Source organism: Eptatretus burgeri, chromosome 13 (genome assembly GCF_056783735.1).
Source record: "Eptatretus burgeri isolate ZD-2024b chromosome 13, Ebu_testis_v1, whole genome shotgun sequence".
Taxonomy (NCBI): Eukaryota; Metazoa; Chordata; class Myxini; order Myxiniformes; family Myxinidae; genus Eptatretus; species Eptatretus burgeri.
Genome location: NC_140973.1, coordinates 57,575,692 through 57,595,993, shown reverse-complemented (window position 1 = coordinate 57,595,993; position 20,302 = coordinate 57,575,692). Strand labels below are relative to the sequence as shown.

The 20,302-nt window shown below is 41.8% G+C and overlaps 1 protein-coding gene across 1 annotated transcript in view; it reads right to left on the bottom strand.

Annotated features, from left to right (window-relative positions):
* Positions 1-2,541: 2,541 nt before the first annotated feature.
* LOC147014558 (high mobility group protein B2-like) overlaps positions 2,542-20,302 on the bottom strand; it is a 43,119-nt gene continuing 25,358 nt past the window's right edge. The window contains exons 2-5 of the mRNA XM_085852606.1: positions 7,344-7,492; positions 5,152-5,297; positions 3,250-3,424; positions 2,542-3,161 (exon numbers count right to left, since the gene is read on the bottom strand). Coding sequence (XP_085708732.1) covers positions 2,985-3,161; positions 3,250-3,424; positions 5,152-5,297; positions 7,344-7,490 — 645 coding nt within the window. The 5' untranslated portion in view covers positions 7,491-7,492 and the 3' untranslated portion in view covers positions 2,542-2,984. The remainder of the gene's footprint in view (positions 3,162-3,249; positions 3,425-5,151; positions 5,298-7,343; positions 7,493-20,302) is intronic.

Here is a 20,302-nt window from a genome sequence, read left to right as displayed (position 1 = left end):
AGTGGGAACAGACTTTAAGGGAAATTCGTTATCAGTGCCGTTTGTATGCGTTGTGAGTGGGAAATGTTTCGAGTCCAGAATGTCAAGGGTGTATTCTTAATCTCATTGGCAACACAAATCTATCCACATGAAAACGATGTCGTCTTAATCGCTAAACAGAATACCAACATTTAACTCGCTTTGTCCAAGCCAGGGCTGACAAGCCTCACAATACTTTCCATTAAAATACAGATTATACTAATACACCAAGGAGGTCGTTTACTTTGTGAACGGTTAACTCTGTTGTGTCTGGTGTAAAAACCACTATCAACTAGGATTACAATAACAGACCTTAACTGAACAAGAAATTGTAACTACAACTTCAGCGGGTTCAATATACCCACTTTGTTGGCGGCAGCAAGGTAAGGCTTTTAGTTAAAACCATTCAAGCGCTAGTCACTCTGACATTCGACAGGTGATGTATGGAGGAATTTGTAATTTCTGCGAGATGCAGGTGTTACCTTGTCTACTGTTCGTGAAAGACTATGAGATGCATAATATTCATCACCGACTGGTAGCAAGCTGGCCAACTGGGGGTGAGGGAAGCAGTGGATGTAGTGATGAGCGACGGCGGAGCCGAGGGATACAGGGGCGGTAGGGGAGCGTGGTAGCAGAGGCGAGGAGCGAAGGGGAACCGAGGGATGTGGCAGCAGGGGTGGTGCAGCCAAGAGTCTGAGTAGTGACATGTCCTGGAAATGTCTGCCCATGTGGGTCATGGGTGCCATTTTGTTTCCATCAATGGTTCATTGGATGAGCACATGATAATTAATATTTCATCATTCTTTTTTAAATGACAGGATGCTGTGCCATTGGATGCACAAATCGATCAGAGAAGGGTTTCAAAATATGTGGATTCGCTGCAAGTGCCGGAAAGAAGGAAAAAAAATGGGGAAAATAAAGTTCATCATCTGAGATGGAAACCAACTTGGGTCTGGTTTTTCTATGGTGGGTAGGTAAGTTGCAATCCCTTGTGTGTACATTCATGTGTGCTGCTGTAATCATGTTAGAGTTGACAGTAACTCGTAAAAAGACAAATCATTGAAACATCTATCGATCATTTATGACATATCAAGAACATCCTGGCAAAGTTGCTTGGAGGTAAACGTCACTTTCCCATGCTAGTTTGTTTATTAATTTCAATTAGTTTAAGTGTTGTAGCTAACAATGGTTAACAAACACTCATGTTCCATGACATGGTTAATTTCAAAAGAATTCAAGATCCATTTGCCTTCAGCCTTACCATTGAAAAAAAAGGTAGAAAACGAAGAGAGCAATTGTGTTTTAACGAACTGTGGGAAAAGGGAAACTGTGGAAGACGGGATTCAATGGGAATAGCAAAGGATTAAATGCACATGACATGCATGTTTTCAGCACATGTGAAGGATTACACGCACACGACATGCATGTTTTCAGTATCTTAACAGCACTCACCTTAAAAGAAATGAAGTTGGAAAAAAAAAAACCTCTTCACTGATGACACCTACATTTTAATGCAGCCCTTTATTTCCTCCATCACCTAAAGTGAAGAGGTCATCTTCACCCATGTTTGCTTGTTTGTGAGGATATCGCAGTTGGATATGCCCACCAAGATTCGGACAAAACTTGGACAGGTTTCATCCAAATCTTGGACATGTTACAAATTGGTTAAACTGGTTCAGGTCCAGATTCAGATATGGCCTTTCAGTGAAATACAAAACCTAAACTGTTCAGGCTGGTGGAGGTATGCACTCTACCACCAACCGAGTGCCAAGCTCTGTACGAGGCTGTTTTAGGGTTGGACCTTACAGTCTCTGCTATAAAATTTTACACCCCCAGGATGTTTAGATATGTTTCCAGTTCATGAAAACCAATGTTGGCAATTCATAAGCTCTTGTGAAAAATTTTGGCTGACGTTTTTGTTTAAGGAAGATTTGAAAAATTTGATAAAAAAAGCAATTGTCAATAAAAATTCTAAAAAATTTTTAAAAATCACATTCATTTAAAATATATGTGAACTAAATATAAGAATACAATCAGTGCATTGTAAAATGACAAAAAAAATTGCCTTTGTGGAAGTAAACCTTGAAAAAGTACATAATTTTGCTAAAAAATAATGGTTTTTGAAGATGGGCTTTATATTAGTTTGATGAAAAAAACAAACATACTTCACGCACAATGGGCACAGGTTTGGTGCACCACATTCGATGGAAACAAAATGGTTTCAAATTCTAAGTTATCGCTTGTCCCAATAAATAGACTCCAGTGGAGCCAAGGGACTGGTGGGAGAGTCTTGGGACACAGTGGGAGGGAACCTGGCGATGAGGCGTGGGGGTGGGAGTTGAAGGGAAAGGTGAGGTGAGCGCATGTTGGTTGGGGGGGGGAGGACATAGGTGATATTCTTCAAACACTCACCACTCCCCTTGGCAACCAGTGCTCAAATTAACATTTATAAAAATGGACCACTTTATGGTACAATCCACAAAATAAAAATTGGCACACCAACAGCTGCAATCAACCAACAGGGAATTTTGCCAAAGTTTTATTAGTAAATTGAATACAGAACAAAAGAAGATGAAACATGCAACTCACGTATTTAGTATTTCCAGAAATGCATATCATTTGGCAGTTTGCACCGCTCCGACTAAATTATTTTGTACAAAAACAAATTCAGCAGGTTGTGAATGGAGCCCAGGGTGGAGTTCCACGATCAAACACAAAACGGCCACACTTTAACACAATATGCCTGCAAATCGAGCCTGTACAAGTGGGGAGGGGGTAGGGGGATTGGCAGCACTGTACAGAGAAAGAATCCCAAAAAAAAAAAAAAATTACAGTAGCCAATCCGAGCACTTGTTCATCATACGGGTGATGTCAAAATTCAAAGCCTTTAAGGAAACAAGCCACAAAAACTCAAGCGATGCTATAATTACAAAAAAATACTTCATTGCTAGATGCATTGCTTCCACTTAATCATCTTCTTCCTCCTCCTCATCATCTTCTTCCTCATCGTCATCCTGCTCGTCGTCTTCCTCTTCATCGTCATCATCATCATCTTTATCCTTTTTTTCCTTTGCTTTACAGGCTCCCTTAGACATGGTTTTCCCTACATCACCCATCCCCTTGGACCTGTAGGCAGCCATATCCTGTCCAAACAATAACAGTATAAATACAGTTGCCAAATACCCCTCATTTTCCTCCTCATCCTCCACCACCACAACCACACCAACTTACCCTGTCATGCCTCAACTTCAGCTTTGCAGTTTTTTTCTCAAAGATGGCCTTTTCCTCGGCTGGAGAATTGTTCCACATCTCGCCGAGTTTCTTGGCGATTGAGCCAATGGTGAGGCCCGGGTGGTCCAAGCGCACCTTACCACGATGCTCGGAGCAGAACATGAAGAAAGCGGAACTGCAACCACAGATCAAGGGGGAACGTCACAACCAGCACCAACATGACAGCCAAAGGCATTGACACTCGGGAGCCTTGCAATGAAGAATTTCGTTTTTTCGGAACTCGAGCACGGGCTTGTTTCACCGGACCTATGGAACCTTTGTGCTTTGTCCAATTATATTAGCCAATTTAGAGTGACCCGCTGCTCGATAACAAAGCCTCAGATTCCTCGAACACTTAAAATATTTACTACACAGGACGCATCCACAATGTTAACCAAATTACGTGGGTAAACAAGAAAAAGAGCAATCAGAGATCGCAGATCCTCGCCAGGTCTTTTGTGTACTGGTGTTATGTAATTAATAAGACATAATTAGGACTTCCACTTTATAAATACCAGCAGTGATGACTGGTTCAGCCATTTCAGAGAAGATTTTTGAATTTTTTTTTTCTTAAAACAATGTGGCCACCAAATCACGCGACTGATGAAATCATAAAAAATATATATATTTGTGGACCATTTTATCACTAGATGACCCTCAAAAAATTTCATATTGATAGATGTCGCATTCTACATATGCAATGACGTCATAATGAAGGCACCTAAGATGTCAAAAAATATCACACTCATTCCGCATGAGAAGTACTTGCTCTGTGCTAAGTTTAAATTTTTTTGTTGGTGCGGTTTTAGAGATAGAGGTCCAAAGTTTTTCCAAGATGGCTGCCACACCACGTGAACTATGACGTCATAATTATCATAAACATTCGATGCATGAGTAGTCGCACCAATGGTGAAAATTGTCTCAATCCGACAAGCTGTTGCGAAGAAAAACACGAAAGTTCTGTGCGGACAAACAAACAAACCCAAATGCAATACGCTCTCCTTCGGCGAGGGTAATAAAGCAAATGGAAAATTCACCCAAAGATAGCAAAGGGGTCCTTTGGTTCTTAACAAAATATTCATCACGGACTAGCAAGATGGTGAAGAGGTATGTACACTTGTCTGAGCCATCTTGGCTCGGTTTGAATCTTGGCCCAGCTATAAACTGTCATCCTGGTGCCTCGCAGGCAGGACGAGGCATCAATGTGTGTGCCATCCCTCGGATGAACGTAAAACTAGGCGTCCCGTCTGCCGGCATTAGTTGTTTTATATTAAAGACCCCACAGTGTCCTCCGTGAAGAGAAGACAAGCTACTGCCGGCACCCTGAACAAATTACAAATTCCTACCCACACCGACAGAAGCAAATGCATTTGCAGCACAGCTACGCTCCCAGAAATTTTGCAACAAGCAGCTACAGGCTGCACACAAAATTAATGAATTAATTCTACACAACTTTAAACATAAAACTCAAACAAACATGTTCAACCAACTTTTGATAACGACCACTGTTAAACTTCCATCAGGCTAAAACAGTTTCAACTTGTGGTTGGTAACAGTAACTGGGGTCACTGGATGAATGAGCAATTCATTCTCAGTTTGACCCCCACAAGCATCATTCCAATAAGACTTGATCTTAAAACAACGAACCAGAGATTGAGTTACAATACCACAAGATTCACGAGCAAAAGAAAACTGGCAGCCATAAGAAGTCTAAGTTCAAAATTAGTTTTCTTTACAATTTGCACAACTCGAATTAGCTTGAGAATTAAAGATTGTAAAATGTAATGAACACGTCATGAGAATATAAATTGCAGGCCTCGAATCCTAGATGTTTTTGCCATGCAGCAGTGAATCTAATCTTACGGGGGCCTTTTTGGTGCATTCGGGTCCTTCCTCTTCCGAGACTTCTCGCCTTTTGGGGGCAAGTAACCTTTCATCTCTCGATCATAGCGGACCTTGTCAGCCTTGGCCATTTCCTCAAACCTTGCCTTCTCTTTTGCCAACATGGTCTGGAAAGGAACACGAAATGTGGAGAGAATTTTCAACCCAACGATATCAGTCTAATATATTCAACTCATCTTAACTTCCATTGAATTTAAAATCAACTTTACAACCTCTCACAAAGTTAGCCTCCAGCATAATAATGTGCAAAGAAACGAGCCAAAAAGACTTGATCACACTCACTCTTCAATCAAAAGCAGCTGAAAGGGAAGGGTGGTGCAAAAGGGGCAGGATGTGGGGGATTGGCAAAGGGGGGGGGGGGGTTTGCACCTCCTTTACAAATCAATTATTTATGTGAAAAATGCTACATCTATTGATGCACTACACCCATAAGGAGCCTGGTCTGTAAACAGGTTACACAGCGATGGTTACAAAGGTCTTAAAGATCAAAGCAGCTTTATCCAATGTTTATAAAATAATCATTATACTACATATTAAAAAAAAAAACTTAAATAGCTGGACAGAATGAGTTGAAAACTGGTGGTTGCACTCTGGGTGTGCATAGAATGGTTTTAGGAGGTGGGGGGAAAAATCATAATCCTGGGGGTTCAAGGTGAGGGGAGCAGTCGAGCACCCCAATTTATCTGTATGTAAATGTTCATGGAATAGCACCAGTCATGGTGGGAGGGGTATTACAAGTCATAATAAAACAACACCAATTCTGGGGAAATTGACCCATCCATGAAGATGGGTTCTACACTTATGGAATCGAATAACAAAAATCACTTTTGCGCCATTTTGGCCCTGTGTGGTAAAAGTTTAAAGTGCGATGCCAAATTGCCAAAAAAGAAAGGGTTAAGTAGGATGGAACTTCATAAACAAACAGCTCTAAACGGGATTCACATCACAGCATTTTTTCGACGGTAACTTGAACAATATATCCATTAAATGAAGAGAGATCATTACCTCCACCACCAAAGGTGGATGGAGGTTATTTATTCACCAGTTTGTTTATGTGGAGGATATCTCAAAAAGTTGCAGACAAAACTTGGTGGACAGGTTGGATGTGTGACAAGGATGAATTGATTAGATTTTGGTGAAGGTCCAGATCCGGAGACAATTAAAATATATATATATATATATATATATATATATATATATATATATATATATATATATATATATATATATATATATATATATATATATATATATTAGTGATTCTTCACCATTGAGAGGACCAAAATTGATTATATAGCACGATACCGTATTTCAAAACATGGAGGGGGAGAGGGGGGGTGAAATTCTCCACAGACAACAGGTTGGTACTTTATAGAGTAATAAGTTTGTATAGTGCTGGATTTTGTTGTGGATTTACAAATACCAGATTCACAACCCCCACGCACCTGCCAATGGCTGCTTTTGAGGTGGAAAGCAAGCCGCAATAACATTCAAGTTTCTGCAACCAGGTCAGGCACACTTGGGAATCCTGTCATTTAAACGCTCTATCATTTGGCCATCATTACCTCCGCCACCGAAGGAGGGGGAGATTATGTTTTCACCCCTTTCTGTCTGTCTGTTTGTTTGTGTGCAGGATATCTCAAAGTAATGGACAGATTCGGATGAAATTTTGTGGACAGGTTCGGTGTGTGACAAGGAAAAACTAATTAGATTTTGGTGAAGCTCCGAATCCGGATCTGGATATGAGAATCATTTGAATTTTAAACTTTAAAGTGATTCTTCACCATTGAGAGATCGGGCCAAAAACGACGTATAGTATGATATTTAAAAAATGTATTGGGCCCGATATGTTCTCGTGGATCAGGTATTGCGCGGCGGAGGTATGCGCTCGACCGAGTGCCCTTCGAGTTTAACTTGTGGACAACACTGCAATTACGAGCGATTGCAACATTTCGAGACATCAATCTGCCCATATTTTATCAATTTATCAGCACGCGAAAGCACAAACTAAGGCAACAATAATCCAGTACAAACTACAGAAAATAAACATTCACGCCTTCAGCTCATCTCGATTCCCCCGCCTCTTTCTTCTGAAGCACCAAATAGACAGACAGCAGCTTACTGACACAGTAAAAGCAAATGCACACACTTGCCTTCCACCGCTCTGAACACTTCTTCGAGAAGTCAGCGAAGTTCACCGAAGCACTCGGATTCTTCTTCTTGTGCTCTTCACGACAAGTCTGAACGAAGTACGCGTACGAAGACATCTTGCCTTTTGGCTTGTAAGGGTCCTTACCCATGGCTGGAGAGAACCACAAGAAGACAGTTTAGTTATACAAGGAGTATATGTGTACTACATGCACTTATTTCCCTGGTTTTTCCTTATAGTCAGGGAACCAGAGCCAGGTTTGGGGAATGGATTGGGCATAGTTTAGTATGGGAAGCAGACATCTTTTTTGTTGTTTGATTGGTGCATCCACAGTAGATGAATAATCACAGGGCCTGCTCTGCTATATCTCTTACGAAACATCTGAAAAATATATTTTAAGAAGGGTACCCAAAATTGACAATTTCCATGACTTACATCAGGGAACGTTTTGACTATTGCACATATTACTCCATGGAAATCTCTGTGTAATATATTTAGACAAATGGACTACCAAATGAAAGCTAAACATCCACTGCATCTGTTGAAGTGTGGTTTGTCACTATAATCTTGAGTACTTGTGAAATAAGAGCTCGATAATGACAATGACCCTATTGTTATACCAAGACTCCAAAAACGAGTCACACAAATCATAATTTTATATAAGCTGCGAAAAATATTTTGGTGGCAGTATATTACCTATTTTAATGTGAAAGATGTTTATTAGTTACAGTTTGATACCAAAGTTATGTCCATCTATTACATACAAATGTAGTTGTAGTGTTGGCAACATGACAACCCAAAACAGCATGATGAAACAGACAAATGCAAACACAATCTCTAAAATATAATTTCATCCTACATTTTGGACCCAAATAAGCAGCTATATATTGTAAAACATACTCCACTCATCGTCACTTTCAGAATCGACGACATGAGCACATTTGTCTGGTTTAGCTGAACACTTGCAGGCAACCACAGTTCATACCAGCAGCAGCACAAGGGCATCTCTCTGTGCATTTGCTCTTGACACACATACAACAGTATTGCTTCGCAGTCACTGCTGGAGGTCTGGATGGCTTGTCCATCATGATTGGAACCAGTTTTTCACCACAAATCTCTCTCCCAAATGATATAGGGGCAGGTATGTTGGGGTGATTCGGCTAAGCAACTTTGCAAATGAGAATTTGGAAGAGTGCACGCAGCATATGGTAGTTAAATGCACCTTCCATTGGAGGAAGGCACCTGAGGTCCCCCTTTGTCGTATTGAATGCATGGGCTCAGGCTTCATCCAGATTTCCATCAAAATTGCCATACAGCTGCAGGTAGAAGAGACGAGCCGATTTTTTTTGACTTCATCAGACAAGGATACATCAGTCTCCATATGTGATCAATGCAGTAATACCTTGTGCAACACACATAATTACCCTATACACCATTTTCTTTCCATGCTGGAATGGGTAACACACTGTCACACCCCTTCCATGATGTGACCACAGAGAAGAGCTGATATCGCTGAAGACACCGACAATGATTCTTTCCAGCCAGCTGTCACAATCCGGTGACGAGGTATGCATGTCACCCCTTTCTGCACCTAAAGTTCTTCCAGATCAGGAATACGCACTGTGGTAGAGATGGCCATCACCAGAATGTCAGTGTTGGTAGCTTGCATCACAGCATGTGAGTAGCGGTGGTGCTGCACACAGTATGCTAGATGTGCAGATACGTGTATTTGCTTCCTTGTGAGATTCACACGGTAAACCTGGTAAAGGGCTTGTGATCAATTTCCTTCAATGATAACAGATTCACTGGAGAGGCCTCCAAGATTAAACTGCACATCTCCATAGACTATCTCAGGATGTTTGCACCACATTCCGGTTAGGTACCTTTGCAACGCTGTTTTGTTATTGGCGTTAGCGATTAAAGACATCTATGTTGGTATGGAAAGGTTATCCTGAATCTCGTATGGGTGACTTGCATCTTGCGTCTTCTGTCATCTGACCCTTTCTGGTTCCTTTAGGCTCAATTGTATGCACACCATACCAATCACTAACCAAGATGACCATGTTGCATCCTGGTGGATGGGATATCAGCAACTTATGCAGATAATGAGTTGCCATATTGAGGAACTTCTTATGCTCGGTGTCCTGCTGCCGATGTATAAATGCCATGGAATCCACAAGCAGCACAACATTAACAACAGTGGGTGGTAATTGGCCTTCTTCTCCCCAGGAATCCCCAAGTTGACTATTCATAGCGACAATATAATCTGCCATATTACCCTTTCTCATGATGTAACTTTGATCATCTGGCTGAGAGAGAAGCAGGGTACTTAGTCCTATCATAGCTGAAGGATTCACTGTCAATATCATGAAGAAAGTGGAAGATCCGGACAATATCGCTCTCTTCCTAGTACATCTTTGCTTTTAGTGATTTGACTGGTTTCTGTCACCTCTCATGAAAAGTCTGCAGACGTATCGGAGTAACAGTTGTGTTGAGCATTTCTTCAGCTCTGCCGAGTGCTTCCTGTCCCTTTTCATTGTGTGCAGATTTACATAAGGTTGCTCCAATGTCCAAGATTCAAATGTGTCCCAGTAGGGTCCATCATTGCAGATATCAGTAAAGTATGACACCTGACCATGCCAAAATAGTCCTTGCCAGACATCAACTTGTTCATTGGGCTAGCTTCAACGATGACTACTTCTATCCCTGAGGATCTGAATATGTTACCAATGACACCCATCCATAGTATCAAACGTTGATACTTTTGAGGTTTCTTTTTCTGTAAGCCAAGGGCGATTTCATATGTGGCCTGATCACATGTGAGGATGCAATATCCTTGATGGAGTTTGTGTAGCCGCCATGCAATAATCAAGAGAAGATTTAACAAAATCAGGCTTCACAGGTGATTCAGGTAAGAATGGTCCATGCCCAATGATAGTTTGTGGTTGTATATTTGTCAGCACTTTATGGTAGCTGTTCCAGGTAAGATTTTCCTGAACATCCATCCCCTGGGTATCCTGTGTGTGTTGACTGCCACACAACAGTGATCACCTGTGAAAAGAAGTCATGGGAAAAACAACATAAAACAAATATAATTGTATTGAATACATGGATTAAATAATGATTGCCATGGACTCAGCTGCTCTATGAGTTATGTTTTATTGATATTAAAATTTGTAATCATTATATTGTTGCGAATTCGTGCCCTCCGGCGTGCGAACGGCCACGTGACTCGAATCGCGGCACATCGCCCACCGGACGGACAATTCTGTCGTGACCCTCTCGGACTAACGCCGGGAGCTAGTCACGGGTGGGCCTTTCGGCCTCACCACGATCGTGCCAATCGGCCACCCACGTGGGATAGGGTTGTTCACCAAACTCGACCTACCTAAGTACCACGCGGATGGTAGACCGGGCGATCGCACCTCGCCGCAGGTCGACTCCGGACACGGGTCGCTTAAGCGATCCGTTCCGTGCTATCGGGATAACCGAGCGGTGTTATCGTCGGCCTCGACGGTTCCGATTAATTATCGGGCGTATTAAGCCCACGACGAACCCGTTACGTGAAGCAAGATGGAGGGTCAATAAAGAAAAGACGAAGCGAAACAGGAAAACAGTTCAACATAATGCACATTTATTCCGCGGCACACGGAGAGCACACATATACAGCCAAACAGAATGCACATATATCAAATGCAACAAAAGAAACAATGACGCAGAGATACTACCGACTAAGACCGACACACGGCAACACTTAAACAGTTTTACTTCACCAGACTGGCGCCGACACACATTTACTCAAAAGCAAAGGAAACAAGCCACCCTCATAGGCAAGGGGGCAGACGGGCCCGTATGCCAATGTGTGTGCGGGACCTGAAAGAGCGGTCAGGCCCGCGAGACCGGGGGGGTTCTACCCGCGTCCTCGTGATGAGCCGCAAATGTGGCTGCGCGGCGGTGCCCCGACTTCGTGCTCCTTCGCGGGTTTCGTTGGCACCGCTTGGAGTGGGGTGGGAACGGGGCCCCCTTTTCGCACTATCTCAGCGCGGGGGAAAAGGGAGGGGGGGTGGGGAATTGTTGATGCCCTGGGGGAAGGAGAATGGTTGGCTGGCTTGGGTCCCGTGACGAGCGATCCCACCACGACCTCGTCGCCGACCGCTGTCTTCTCTGCCTCGGACCCGAGCTCCTTGGACTCTTCCCCCAATTCTCCTCAGCCGACTGCAGAAAACCACCTTGACGCCTTCGCCTCCCGACTCCACTCCGCTCTCCAACCCGACTTGACTGCCTCCGTCTCCCGACTCCACTCTCTGCCACGAAAACTGACTCTCCGCGCAACAACTCTTTTCATTCGCCTCACGCCTCGCCGTTTTATAGGCCGGCAGGAGAAAACAATATGCAAATTTCCGGATCAGGATGACCTCGGGGGCGGGGCCACGCTCGCCCATTGGACGGAGGAAAGGGGCGTGAATCTCCCCTGATCCTAGAATTTGCATATCTCGATTCCATACAGACGCGCCTGGAGGCGGGGCCAAGCCGCCCCGCGCTTCCTGATTGGACGGATCAGAAGTGGGCGTGTAGCATTCCTGATCCGAATTCTCCTCGGAAAGGCCGCTATTTGCACTCGCGGCTCGGCGCGTATCTTGTATGAGCCCAGGACAGCCCGACGCTCGGTGCTCACATGTGGTGCGGGAATGGCCGCAGAAGGAGAGAGGTGAAGGTGGTGGAGGGTTTCCGCGGTGGCCGATGGCCATGGTGCCGTTTGGAATGGCGGTGATGCGATGTTTGCGGGAGCGAGTTGTGAAGGTAAAGGTCGTGGCTGTTGGCGTTGTTGTTGTCTGACGGTTGGAGCATGGTTGGTTCAAAATAAAGATAGAACAGAAAAACGGCTATCTCAAAGCGTCGCAGACCGAATGAATCACATTAAATCCCTCTAAACAACGGGTTTGGGGCTAACTACACATGTACTTACAGAGATATCTCACCTACGGGACCTGAATGGTGGTTTGCGAATTTCCTCAGCCGTAACAATATAATATACACATCCAGCATGCTTGTAACCTCACACATGAACTCAAATGTGTTGATTAGCGATGTCCAATTCACTGCATAGCGCTTGTGAATTTGACCTGGCTAATCAACAAATTTTCGTTAATTTACGAGTCACAATCATGCTGGGTCTGTATATAATGTGTATTTCCTATTAGGTTAGGGACTTGTGATTCCTGGACACTGAGCTCAGTTTCAGAACACTGAGCGAACGGCTTTGTTGTCGATCACATAAGGTAAGTCCACTTTCTATCTGTTGAATGAAACCTGTCAATCTCAGTGCGTGAAGCCTTTCTTGGTTTCTTTGACAGCGACAAGGATGACACATTTCTGGCTGCTGATGTCTGATTAGCACAAGGGTGTTGATATATGTTGCGAGTAGTGCCAGGCACAGTGGTACCATCTCGTGTATTTTCGTGGAAAGTCCAAATTGTCAATGGCACATTGCGAGAACAGCCCAGGTTGCAGATTTGAAGGCAGGAAAACACCATCATCTTCTTCAGTGGCCTGTACCATGGATGTGATGCATCTCTGATTGTCCTGATAACTGATACAGTTGCAAAATCGATTCAACATTGTTACCACTTCCTTCGTGTGTTTAAGTACATATTGTGCTGTACCAATGTGTTTTAACATAGGAATATCTGCAATTGCAGCACACATATCGAGGACAAGATTCAGTACTTTCTCATTATCCCTGTCATTCAATTCCACTTTGCCTGATTCATTCAATTCTGGAGTAGCTTTTGGACAGGAGATAACCAACTGACATGCATATGATTGCCGACTGTCCTTTTTGTGGAACTATCATGACCTTTTTGCCATGGCTGATGAAGTATTCATTTGGTCCTTTCTTCAAGATAAAGGATTGACAGCTAGTATTCAGCAAATCATTTTCCAACAACCAATCTGTATTTAGAACTGAGCACACTTAGGAAAATGAGTGTCTTTGCCACAAAACAGTTTGCGTCAATCTAGGTTACCAGTCATTTCAAGCCATCATTACTCAGAATGCTTGTGTCACTTTATTGCTGTGTCCTGGACGGTTTGAAGTTTTCATGCACAACTCATGGTACTTGAAAGTCATGTGCTACCATGTCAATACATTGTTTACCATTGGCCTGAATGCGATGTAGCATCACTGTCCAGTTCTCACGTTTTCTCCCAAATTAAATATTGTCTATCAGAAGTTTCAATGAAACTGAAATTATTTCCGTTTCTGTCCGTTTTTCACAAATAAAGCATGCGCTCTAAAAAAATAAAAATAAAAATATCAATATCTGTGGATTGGCACAGAATTCTCCATGGTGGCCCACTGTATGTACTGTACTAGAACTGGCTTCATCAACATTTGGTTCAGTTAATGACTTTGCCTTCTGTGCAAGTTTATTTTTATTGGTATAAGCATTTCTGCATTTAGGGTGGTATTGTGGGGATTTCTATAGAAATGCCTCATTTCCATCAGATAATATAATTCATCTCTCAACATAGACACTGTGTTGTCTGGCCTTTTTGACACAGCATATATCAGTGCAGGAAGTCCACCAGCTGTAACCTTCAGTAAAGTTTCCTTTGTAAGCTTCTTGCATATAATACTCTGTGAAGTCAGTCGATGACCGTTTTATTTTGTGCACAGCAGCCATCTTATGACATCACAAAAATACATAAGAATATTAGTTTCATCCTGTAAGCAAAGTGAGTAAAATTTGGATCAGTGAAACATATCTTAAATCATTTTTAAAATATTAAATAATATCAATGTCTGCCATGCCCTGGAATCTAGGTCATCTGAAACGTATTAATATTAATTTGGAACGTATAGAAAAAGTCATTGACCAATAGCCTTCTAAATATGGGGATAAAATAATCAATGTTCATGCTATTATACTGCTCTTTTACTTGATCTTTTTTTCATTGAAGAATATGTAATGGTAACAAATACTATTTATTGGAGGCCCATTTGTCTAAATATATCATATAGAGAGATTTCCATGGAGTAATATGTGCAAGAGTCAATACATTCTCTGACGCAAGTCACGGAAATTGTCAATTTGGGGTACTCTTCTAAAAAAATATTTTTCAGAGGTTTTGCAAGAGATATGGCAGAGCAGGCCCCGTGATTATTCACCTAGATTCTAGAAGCACCAATCTAACAAAACAAAAAAATACCGGTCATTAAGCGAGCGGGAGTGCCGGTCATCTCTGCCAGAGGTCGAAAGTAACTGTGCCAGACTGGAATAGGGGCAGTTCATAAAGTGCGTACGCTCTACTTCCGGGTTTCAAAACCACCCACCCTCCTCTGTATGCAGGCTAGTGACCACCCACCCCCCTCATACATCGCTAATCGCTTGCAAAGCCAGCAGTTCCTTATGAACCGATGTTTGTAAGTCATGACGATGCAGTCCCCAACGGTGTAATTTACCTTTTTCTTTCAATATCACAGCACGTCATTTATGAAAATAAAAGTACAAATTGACATTCAAGACAATGTTAATGTCATAAATGAAAGTAAGTGTGCATATAAATTTGTGTTCCATTGTTTTAGTTAAATCTGACAAAAGCTTCAAATGTAATATTTGTCTCGGAGAGTTCCGGTTCTTAATTTAATACTTTTATTTTTGTATGTACTTTATGAACGGCCCATTACGGGGAATCAGAGCGAAGTTTGAAGGGCTATAAAATCGGAACGAGAACAAATTTCAAAAAAATGGCTCGTGTTGTTCTATAATCTAGATAATAGTCCATAGTATCTGAATCACTAATAACATTTGATCTCTCTTGATGAGGGAGAAGATACGACTTTAAATCGACGATTTTTGCAACTTTGACAGCCTCGTGACATTGACCTCGACCTTGGACGACCTTGAAAGTTATATCGTTGTGCATGTCTCATCGACCTCTATTCATTCCACTATTGGTTATTTGTCTCCACTCGGTTTGATTGTGGACAGACGGACGGACAGACTTCGAGACTGTTATTATTAGGTCATCTCTACTGAGATGAGAGATGACCTAAAAAGGTCTGCTTTCAACACACAAATATGTCCGGTCCATAGATGCCATTTCGCAGTGTGAATCCTTGACTATTATAGCAAAACAAGATGATGCCAAATCAATGTGTGTGTATATATATATATATATATATATATATATATATATATATATATATATATATATATATATATATATATATATATATATATATATATATATATATATATATATATATATATATATATATATCCATCTGCTACTGAAGTCAGAATTGACTCAGCACATCAGGATTTTTAGTTCCAGAAAAAGACATTTTTTCAGGTATTGTTTATTTAAATAAATACATAAATAAATAAATAAATAAATAAAAGCAGCACATTGCACAATATAAACACATTGTATAATGTATGTACAGTAACTGTTAACCATAAACTGAAGCACACTGAACAAACACATTGTATAAACTATTCATTAACTGTTTAGAAATGCTTTAAGCATTTGCTTTTATGCTTGTGACTATCAGTGGTTTGTCTCTGAAGAAACCAGCAGCAGTCCCCCATCATGTTGGGCTTGAAACACCCATGATGGCACATCTTCATTGTGCTCATATCTTGGTGGAACCTCTCACCATGCTCACTGCTCACAGCATCAAGGTTGGTTGGGAAGAAGTCCAAGTGCAAATGGAGAAAATGCAACTTCAGCAACCTACTCCTTGAAAGGCCTTTTATCATATCTTGAACCAACTCAGCAAAGTGGGCTGCTCTGTGGTTTCCCAGGAAATTGTGGACTACCAGTTTTAAAGCCTCCCATGCAGCCAGCTCCAGTGGATTCAGCTTTGACTGTAAGACTGGATCAGACAATAAATCTGGATTTGAGGTCAAATAAATATTCTACTCTTCAATTTGGCATCAGTTTAAAAAATAAAAATAAAAAATAAAAATCGCTCTAAATTTTTCTTTCAGGTAAAGAAATGCTGCACCTTCAACACTCATGGCCTTCACAAAGTTCTTCATTAGGCCGTTTGTTTGATCGTGTAGTGATTTGCATTGCCTTGGCTATTCCACAAGCACAAGAAGCACATGCATTTGGTATACCCAAGTTGCGGACCAAGCAAAAGGGCCTATCACTTTGAAGTCACTGCATTTTGTTAGCTTCAGGAGAACTTCCATGGACTCGCACATCTCTTTCATGCGACAGCATGTGCCATGGGCACGGATGGCTTTTCGTTGCCATTGTGGAGAAGCACCGCTATCAGGCTGCATTTGCTAGAGTCCATGAATAACCTCCATTCATCAGAATGGTGGGTGTTCCTTCATGAGGCTGTTCACATCAGTGCAGAAGCACACACTATTCACCATCTGGTAGAATAGAATGCTGCCAAGCTAGCATGGCGTTCACAAAAATGAGATATTTGTGCCTTCTGCTAACAAGTTCCACTCTCTTCCAAGGTTGATCAGGTGAGGTAGTTACACCGACTCCAACTCTGCTGGTTCGCAAAGCCCAGTGTCAGTATCATCACTACAATCATCACTTTCAATGTCAGCAGCAGCTGGTGGAACAGGTATGGGATTGTCCTCGTCCTCATGTGTGGTACAGGTTTGAGTGCAGATTCACAATCTGGATGTCGTTTTTGTTTTTCTTTGTAAAACCAGCCACTTTAACCATGCAGAAGTAACAGGCACTCAGATTATTCTTCAGCTCCTGCCACACCATTGGGACAGCGAATGGCATACACGTTTGTTTCCCATTAAACCATCATGTCAGTCTGGAGGTGCAAACAGTGCAACATATGCATGGTGGCCATGTCTTGTTTTTGGTTGTCAACTAACCAAAGTAGTGCTTGTATGCGACCTTGAGATTATTATTATGTTTTTCCACTGGTTACGAAACATATACTTGCCACATACGTAGCAAAAGCAGTCTGCACTTTTCACACGTTTGCCTATTCATATCAATCTGAAACATAATAATACTCACGGAGGTATCCGAGCTTTGTGCCAAAGGAATTTCGAATTTAGAAAAAAAAAAGAGCAAGGTACCTTCTTGAGTAATTCCAATTAATTAATCACATATAATTTAGCAGGCAATACCATTATAATATTGCAAAGAATAGTACAATATTTAATATGAAAAAACAGACAGTAGCCACCCCCCCCCCCCCCAAAAAATGTTGGGTTTCTGGTAGCATGCTGCTCAATGAATGGGGTAGGTAAGTTGGTATTTGTTTTTGTTTTTTTTTGGGGGGGGGGTTTGGGGGGCGTGTTTAAATGGAAGCAGAACAATATTTCAGATTCTACATCATTCCAACCAGTATGTGAATGTTGATAGTTGAAAAGATATAGAATCATTAACTTTTACATGTCCATGGTGAGATACAAAGTTAGGGGTAAAGCAGTATTATGTACACAAATCAGAAAAATAAATGACACCAATTTCGTATCTCTGCAACGTTTCCTTTAAACAGTGAAGCTGCTCTCAGCAGTAATAAAGATAGCATATCATTACCATGGCTCAACAGAACATATGAAAGAAATGAATACTAATCTCCCATTCATCATCCCTGAAAATCTTGTATATTCAGATAATTAGACCCTTTCCAGTTGACAAAAATCCAAGATTACACCTTTTGGGAGCATCTATATGCCTGGTGTTGGCTTAATGGTTAAAGTGATGGGCTTTGGATCCCAGAATCCTGAGTTCAAATCCCACTCTGCTGTTGAATTAATATCAGGTGGGGTTGACTCTACCTGTTATCCTTCCGAGGTCGACAAAAATGAGTGCCAGCATGCTGGTAAACTGTGTCAGAGTGGCGACCCATCCAGGATGGTGTCCAATAGCCAAGGAGACTGCTTACGCAGCACCAACACTCTGCACAGAGTATGGTCCCAATGGATGGATGGATGGATGGATGGCAGGCTTGGGATCCCAAGATCCTGAGTTCAAATCCCATTCAGCTGTTGAATTAATACCAGGTGGGGTTGACTCTGCCTGTCATCCTTCTGAGGTCGGAAAAATGAGTGCCAGCTTCCTGGTATCCTGTGTCGTAGTGGCGACCTGTCCAGGAGTGTTCGATCGCCAAGGAGACTGCTTCGGCAGCACCAACGCTCTGCACAGAGTATGGTCCCAATGGATGGATGGATGGATGGATGGATGGAGCATCCATGAAGTATTTCCTCCTCAAAATAAACTTTAACCTGCCCCCAACCCCCAACTAATGCACTTTAAATTTAATCTGCATAAACCGGCAACATAGCAATTGTTATCCACCCCCTCTCCAGATACCCCCCTCTCTTCTCTCCCTCCTCTCCCCCTGCTTCCCCCTCCTTACCTCACACCTCTCTGCTTCCCCCTCCTCTCCTCCCACCCCCACCTCCCCTGTATTCCTGTCAGCAAAGCAACAGATGGTATTTGCTGTTATAAAATAAAATGTGTATACTGTTTGTGGGGTATAAACAGACCCCTCCCCCAGCAAAGTACAGTACCATCTGTTAAAGGCACACATGAAACTGAGATAATAAGATCTTGCAATTTCTCTTACATTGTAACAAATATGACTTAAAATAATTTTCAAGAAATTCAGTTCTGTATTTTCAAATATTCATTTCCACTTTGTTTTCAATTTTAGACCGATGTTTACAATTAGCTTCTTCTTCTTCTTCTTCTTCTTCTTCACAACATACCTTTTAGTTTTTTGGTGGTCGCCGTTTTTTGCCAGACATAAGTATATCAAATGCAGACCTCATGGGTCTGACATCTTGTGTGTTTTGGTGACCACATTGGCACTTTAATTTAAAAACAAATGAGCACCAAATGTCTGCATGACAGCCATGACTTCTGTCAAAGTCAGGAATGCCGATCCAGCATCCATCCACTTTGAACAAGACACCATCAATATGTCTCAGATGGGTTGTGCAATGTTTATAAAATGTCAATAAAAATTTGACCTAAATAAAATAAACTGCTGATATTCTCTGTTGAGACCATAGCAGTCAACAATGGCACAGAGTAATGCCATGCACAGCGGACATAAAATGGCTGACCGGAAGTCGACCCACGCCAAAAAAAAATAATAATAATTGGGGTCAGCAGGAACAATTGGGGTAGATCGGGTTACCAGAAACTCAGCATTTTTTTTTTGAACGAATACGATACAATAAGGCAATACTACACAAAAATGACTACTGCAGCACCTCTGGATAGACATTTTGAGTCTCGTTTTTGTGTGCAAGAATTGCGAGCTTGGTGAAATAGATAAGAAGACAATTGTAATACTGCCTACCACCGGATGGCACAACACAATGGACATAATTTACATAGAATGGGGGTGTTCCCCCCAACCCTGAAGGATTGAAAATGTTTTCTTGCATTTCCAATAAACAAGAGGATTCCAATGGCATGTAATATAATGGGGGCTACTACTTACTAACAGTGGGGCTGATTCTATCGGACAGACAAAATATAAATGTTTGTGCATGTGTGTGTATATATATATATATATATATATATATATATATATATATATATATATATATATATATAGTTACAGCTGTGGAAATTTGCAATACACCAGAAAGGTCCTCAGGTTAGATATATCGATAAGTTCATGTGCAGTTAGTCCACATCCGTTGTTTCGAGGGAATATGTGTGATTCATCCGGGCTGCGACGCTTTGAGTTAGCCATTTTTCTTTCTCTATCGTTATTTTGGACCAATAATCCCCCAACAACTCAAACACTGCCATCTTCGCCTCTTTACCTCCACAACTCCATCCCGCAAACATCGCTTCACCGCAATTCCCAAACGACGCCCGCCAACAACTCAAACACCGCCACCTTCGCCTCTTTACCTCCAAAACTCCATCCCGCAAACATCGCTTCACCGCCGTTCTCAAACGACGCCCGCCAACGGCCAGGCCACCACAGCAAAC